We start from the raw sequence: 6,389 nt of genomic DNA on the forward strand, positions 1-6,389 counted from the left end.
GCTGTTGTTGAATCCTAGACGTTAAGGGAGTAGTTGGAGTTGCTGTTGTTAAATACTAGACGTAAAGGGAGAAGTTGGAGTTGCTGTTGTTGACACCTAGACGTTAAGGGAGTAGTTGGAGTTGCTGTTGTTGACTCCTAGACGTAAAGGGAGTAGTTGGAGTTGCTGTTGTTGACTCCTAGACGTTAAGGGAGTAGTTGGTTGCTGTTGTTGACTCCTAGACGTTAAGGGAGTAGTTGGAGTTGCTGTTGTTGACTCCTAGACGTAATGGGAGTAGTTGGAGTTGCTGTTGTTGACTCCTAGACGTAAAGGGAGTAGTTGGAGTTGCTGTTGTTGAATCGTAGACGTTAAGGGAGTAGTTGGAGTTGCTGTTGTTGACTCCTAGACGTAAAGGGAGTAGTTGGAGTTGCTGTTGTTGACTCCTAGACGTAAAGGGAGTAGTTGGAGTTGCTGTTGTTGACTCCTAGACGTAAAGGGAGTAGTTGGAGTTGCTGTTGTTGACTCCTAGACGTAAAGGGAGTAGTTGTTGAATCCTAGACGTTAAGGGAGTAGTTGGAGTTGCTGTTGTTGACTCCTAGACGTTAAGGGAGTAGTTGGAGTTGCTGTTGTTGACTCCTAGACGTAAAGGGAGTAGTTGGAGTTGCTGTTGTTGAATCCTAGACGTTAAGGGAGTAGTTGGAGTTGCTGTTGTTGAATCGTAGACGTAAAGGGAGTAGTTGGAGTTGCTGTTGTTGAATCGTAGACGTAAAGGGAGTAGTTGGAGTTGCTGTTGTTGACTCCTAGACGTAAAGGGAGTAGTTGGAGTTGCTGTTGTTAAATACTAGACGTAAAGGGAGTAGTTGGAGTTGCTGTTGTTGAATACTAGACGTATAGGGTCAAGTTGAAGTAGCTGTTGTTAAATACCAGACGTAAAGGGAGTAGTTGGAGTTGCTGTTGTTGAATCGTAGACGTTAAGGGAGTAGTTGGAGTTGCTGTTGTTGAATCGTAGACGTAAAGGGAGTAGTTGGAGTTGCTGTTGTTGACTCCTAGACGTTAAGGGAGTAGTTGGAGTTGCTGTTGTTGAATCGTAGACGTTAAGGGAGTAGTTGGAGTTGCTGTTGTTGAATCGTAGACGTAAAGGGAGTAGTTGGAGTTGCTGTTGTTGACTCCTAGACGTTAAGGGAGTAGTTGGAGTTGCTGTTGTTGAATCGTGGACGTAGAGGGAGTAGTTGGAGTTGCTGTTGTTGAATCGTAGACGTAAAGGGTCTAGTTGGAGTAGCTGTTGTTAAATACTAGACGTAAAGGGTCTAGTTGGAGTTGTTGTTGTTGTTAAATACTAGACGTAAAGGGTCTAGTTGGAGTTGTTGTTGTTGTTAAATACTAGACGTAAAGGGAGTAGTTGGAGTTGCTGTAGTTGGAGTTGCTGTTGTTGACTCCTAGACGTAAAGGGAGTAGTTGGAGTTGCTGTTGTTGAGTTGCTGTTGTTGACTCCTAGACGTAAAGGGAGTAGTTGGAGTTTCTGTTGTTGACTCCTAGACGTAAAGGGAGTAGTTGGAGTTGCTGTTGTTGAATCGTAGACGTTAAGGGAGTAGTTGGAGTTGCTGTTGTTGACTCCTAGACGTAAAGGGAGTAGTTGGAGTTGCTGTTGTTGACTCCTAGACGTTAAGGGAGTAGTTGGAGTTGCTGTTGTTGAATCGTAGACGTTAAGGGAGTAGTTGGAGTTGCTGTTGTTGAATCGTAGACGTAGAGGGAGTAGTTGGAGTTGCTGTTGTTGACTCCTAGACGTTAAGGGAGTAGTTGGAGTTGCTGTTGTTGACTCCTAGGCGTTAAGGGAGTAGTTGGAGTTGCTGTTGTTGAATCCTAGACGTAAAGGGAGTAGTTGGAGTTGCTGTTGTTGACTCCTAGACGTAAAGGGAGTAGTTGGAGTTGCTGTTGTTGACTCCTAGACGTAAAGGGAGTAGTTGGAGTTGCTGTTGTTGACACCTAGACGTTAAGGGAGTAGTTGGAGTTGCTGTTGTTGACTCCTAGACGTTAAGGGAGTAGTTGGAGTTGCTGTTGTTGACACCTAGACGTAAAGGGAGTAGTTGGAGTTGCTGTTGTTGACTCCTAGACGTAAAGGGAGTAGTTGGAGTTGCTGTTGTTGACTCCTAGACGTAAAGGGAGTAGTTGGAGTTGCTGTTGTTGACTCCTAGACGTAAAGGGAGTAGTTGGAGTTGCTGTTGTTGACTCCTAGACGTAAAGGGAGTAGTTGGAGTTGCTGTTGTTGAATACTAGACGTTAAGGGAGTAGTTGGAGTTGCTGTTGTTGACACCTAGACGTAAAGGAAGTAGTTGGAGTTGCTGTTGTTGACTCCTAGACGTAAAGGGAGTAGTTGGAGTTGCTGTTGTTGACTCCTAGACGTTAAGGGAGTAGTTGGAGTTGCTGTTGTTGACACCTAGACGTAAAGGGAGTAGTTGGAGTTGCTGTTGTTGAATCCTAGACGTTAAGGGAGTAGTTGGAGTTGCTGTTGTTGACACCTAGACGTAAAGGGAGTAGTTGGAGTTGTTGTTGTTGTTGAATCGTAGACGTTAAGGGAGTAGTTGGAGTTGCTGTTGTTGAATCGTAGACGTAAAGGGAGTAGTTGGAGTTGCTGTTGTTGACTCCTAGACGTTAAGGGAGTAGTTGGAGTTGCTGTTGTTGAATCGTGGACGTAGAGGGAGTAGTTGGAGTTGCTGTTGTTGAATCGTAGACGTAAAGGGTCTAGTTGGAGTAGCTGTTGTTAAATACTAGACGTAAAGGGAGTAGTTGGAGTTGTTGCTGTTGTTAAATACTAGACGTAAAGGGTCTAGTTGGAGTTGTTGTTGTTGAATACTAGACGTAAAGGGAGTAGTTGGAGTTGCTGTAGTTGGAGTTGCTGTTGTTGACTCCTAGACGTAAAGGGAGGAGTTGGAGTTGTTGTTGTTGTTGACTCCTAGACGTAAAGGGAGTAGTTGGAGTTGCTGTTGTTGACTCCTAGACGTAAAGGGAGTAGTTGGAGTTGCTGTTGTTAAATACTAGACGTAAAGGGAGTAGTTGGAGTTGCTGTTGTTGACTCCTAGACGTAAAGGGAGTAGTTGGAGTTGCTGTTGTTGACTCCTAGACGTTAAGGGAGTAGTTGGAGTTGCTGTTGTTGAATCGTAGACGTTAAGGGAGTAGTTGGAGTTGCTGTTGTTGAATCGTAGACGTTAAGGGAGTAGTTGGAGTTGCTGTTGTTGACTCCTAGACGTTATGGGAGTAGTTGGAGTTTGGAGTTGCTGTTGTTGAATCGTAGACGTAAAGGGAGTAGTTGGAGTTGCTGTTGTTGAATCGTAGACGTAAAGGGTCAAGTTGAAGTAGCTGTTGTTAAATACCAGACGTAAAGGGAGTAGTTGGAGTTGCTGTTGTTTGAATCGTAGACGTTAAGGGAGTAGTTGGAGTTGCTGTTGTTGAATCGTAGACGTAAAGGGAGTAGTTGGAGTTGCTGTTGTTGACTCCTAGACGTTAAGGGAGTAGTTGGAGTTGCTGTTGTTAAATACTAGACGTAAAGGGAGTAGTTGGAGTTGTTGTTGTTAAATACTAGACGTAAAGGGTCTAGTTGGAGTAGCTGTTGTTAAATACTAGACGTAAAGGGTCTAGTTGGAGTTGTTGTTGTTGTTAAATACTAGACGTAAAGGGTCTAGTTGGAGTTGCTGTTGTTAAATACTAGACGTAAAGGGAGTAGTTGGAGTTGCTGTTGTTAAATACTAGACGTAAAGGGAGTAGTTGGAGTTGCTGTTGTTGAATCGTAGACGTTAAGGGAGTAGTTGGAGTTGCTGTTGTTGACACCTAGACGTAAAGGGAGTAGTTGGAGTTGCTGTTGTTGACTCCTAGACGTTAAGGGAGTAGTTGGAGTTGCTGTTGTTGAATCGTAGACGTTAAGGGAGTAGTTGGAGTTGCTGTTGTTGAATCGTAGACGTTAAGGGAGTAGTTGGAGTTGCTGTTGTTGACACCAAGACGTAAAGGGAGTAGTTGGAGTTGCTGTTGTGACACCTAGACGTTAAGGGAGTAGTTGGAGTTGCTGTAGTTGACTCCTAGACGTAAAGGGAGTAGTTGGAGTTGCTGTTGTTGACTCCTAGACGTAAAGGGAGTAGTTGAAGTTGCTGTTGTTGACTCCTAGACGTAAAGGGAGTAGTTGGAGTTGCTGTTGTTGACTCCTAGACGTAATGGGAGTAGTTGGAGTTGCTGTTGTTGACTCCTAGACGTTAAGGGAGTAGTTGGAGTTGCTGTTGTTGAATCGTAGACGTTAAGGGAGTAGTTGGAGTTGCTGTTGTTGACTCCTAGACGTAATGGGAGTAGTTGGAGTTGCTGTTGTTGACTCCTAGACGTTAAGGGAGTAGTTGGAGTTGCTGTTGTTGACACCTAGACGTTAAGGGAGTAGTTGGAGTTGCTGTTGTTGACTCCTAGACGTAAAGGGAGTAGTTGGAGTTGCTGTTGTTACTCCTAGACGTTAAGGGAGTAGTTGGAGTTGCTGTTGTTGAATCCTAGACGTTAAGGGAGTAGTTGGAGTTGCTGTTGTTGACACCTAGACGTAAAGGGAGTAGTTGGAGTTGCTGTTGTTGAATCGTAGACGTAAAGGGAGTAGTTGGAGTTGCTGTAGTTTGAGTTGCTGTTGTTGAATCGTAGACGTAAAGGGAGTAGTTGGAGTTGCTGTTGTTGAATCGTAGACGTAAAGGGAGTAGTTGAAGTTGCTGTTGTTGAATCGTAGACGTAAAGGGAATAGTTGGAGTTGCTGTTGTTGACTACTAAACGTAAAGGGAGTTTGAACTGGAATTGAATCCTCTAAAAACACGATACATAGAAACATTGATGAAAGATACTACTTAAGATGGGTTTAAAAAGTGCATTTGAGGTAGAATGGTGCAGTTTGTGTCTTTTATTTGTATTGTATTGTATTGTATTGTATTGTATTGTATTGTATTGTATTGTATTGTATTGTATTGTATTGTATATTGTATTGTATTGTATTTATTGTATATATATATTGTATTGTTTGGTATATTGCACTGTTTTGAATTGCATTGCATTACATTACATCGCATTGTATTGTATTGTATTGTATTGTATTGTATTGTATTGTATTGTATTGTATTGTATTGTATTGTATTGTATTGTATTGTATTGTATTGTATTGTATTGTATTGTATTGTTGTATTGGTCTGGGTGGCTTTTGATCTGACAGTGTGTGTCATTTACTTGTAGTATTGTTATTTTAACAGGTACATGTTATTGGCATATCCGGACTATTGCGATTCTTTTTGTTCTGTCTGTAAATGGATGGTTAAATGTTACTTCAATCTGTACACCCTTGCTCGATAATGTCTTGGTACTGTCTGGATAAGTCATCGTATTTCCAAGCATTGGTTAGATTTTACACCTTGAAGTCTGAACCCTTTGGATAAAATTGAGGTGATGTAATCAAACAAGTAAATACATCGTTTCGAAAAATTTTACTTTTGAGTGTATTTAAGAAGAGACTATTTCATTCGTATTGGTTCTTTTACGACAATTGCTGACACCAATATACAATCAACAATGCTGTGGGAAAATCGTATACAGCATTGAAATAACATTCACTGCTGTGTTAGAATAAACTGCTAAAGCTAAAGCTATCGGTGTATCATACATGCACAGTTAAAGATGACAAAACTTTTCTATTTGAGCTTGAAAGTATTCAAGGTGGTGTTTTATGTCCGTTTTGATAAACCAAAGATCAATGTCTTCCGTCAACGACAAACAAACTATGGATCAATTTAAATGTTTATTTGGTTTAAGGTAGACGTTCATAAAGACAGCTCAACTAAACATACGCTCACGGGGCGGGCTATTGGAATTACCCATTGAGAAATAGAACAAATACTGGTATTGTAGAAAACGGTTTACCGAGCTAAAATGTTTGTATACATCTGTATTATGTTGCTTTTGTTTACATAAATCAAACATTCAATACTGAACAGTGGTTTACTTTTGTGAGCTAACAGTGAACTTACTTTGCAGGAGAGATTTATTTTACAAAACATCACGGATACTATGGATTTAGGGTGACAATTGAAAAGAAGGGAAGTGAATCTATTGGGAACTGTTTCTGGTTTAAATCTCCTACTGATTGTAAAAGTGCGCAGCAGTTAAAGCTGATTAAGATATGCGCCTTAAGATATCGGAGGGCGTTATCGAGTGTCTGGTGTTAAAATTGATGGAATAAGAAATGCTTGAATGGCAATTTTTCATCGAAGGAGCTAAAAGTAAGGACTTTCTAAGCGTTTAAAGCAATGTTTTATTATTATATTCGATGATTCGGATAAACAAGTTTTACAATTGCTTCCACGAGAATGCATTATGAGATGTTATCATGATTAAGAAGCAAACGTATGATTTGC

At 41.2% G+C, this 6,389-nt stretch overlaps 1 protein-coding gene across 1 annotated transcript; it reads right to left on the bottom strand.

Moving 5' to 3' along the window:
* Positions 1-217: 217 nt before the first annotated feature.
* On the bottom strand, positions 218-5,358 carry LOC128235979 (myosin-G heavy chain-like). Its single transcript, XM_052950763.1, has 8 exons — positions 5,305-5,358; positions 4,135-4,374; positions 3,348-3,511; positions 3,013-3,162; positions 2,496-2,690; positions 1,361-1,757; positions 904-1,258; positions 218-381 (listed from the first exon to the last, which is right to left on the bottom strand). Exons 1-8 carry the CDS (start codon positions 5,356-5,358, stop codon positions 218-220), a joined length of 1,719 nt encoding a protein of 572 aa, XP_052806723.1.
* Between the last annotated feature and the right edge of the window lie 1,031 nt (positions 5,359-6,389).

This window comes from Mya arenaria, chromosome 5 (assembly GCF_026914265.1).
Source record: "Mya arenaria isolate MELC-2E11 chromosome 5, ASM2691426v1".
NCBI lineage: Eukaryota > Metazoa > Mollusca > Bivalvia > Myida > Myidae > Mya > Mya arenaria.

Excerpts from the sequence above, each read along its gene's own strand:
- LOC128235979 (XM_052950763.1), bottom strand. The coding sequence starts at position 5,358 with ATGACTTATCCAGACAGTACCAAGACATTATCGAGCAAGGGTGTACAG. Across the intron at positions 2,691-3,012 it reads AACTACTCCCTTTACGTCTA|CAACTCCAACTACTCCCTCT; the intron begins GTATTTAACAAC and ends ATTCAACAACAG. Across the intron at positions 382-903 it reads AACTACTCCCTTTACGTCTG|GAGTCAACAACAGCAACTCC; the intron begins GTATTTAACAAC and ends CTTTACGTCTAG.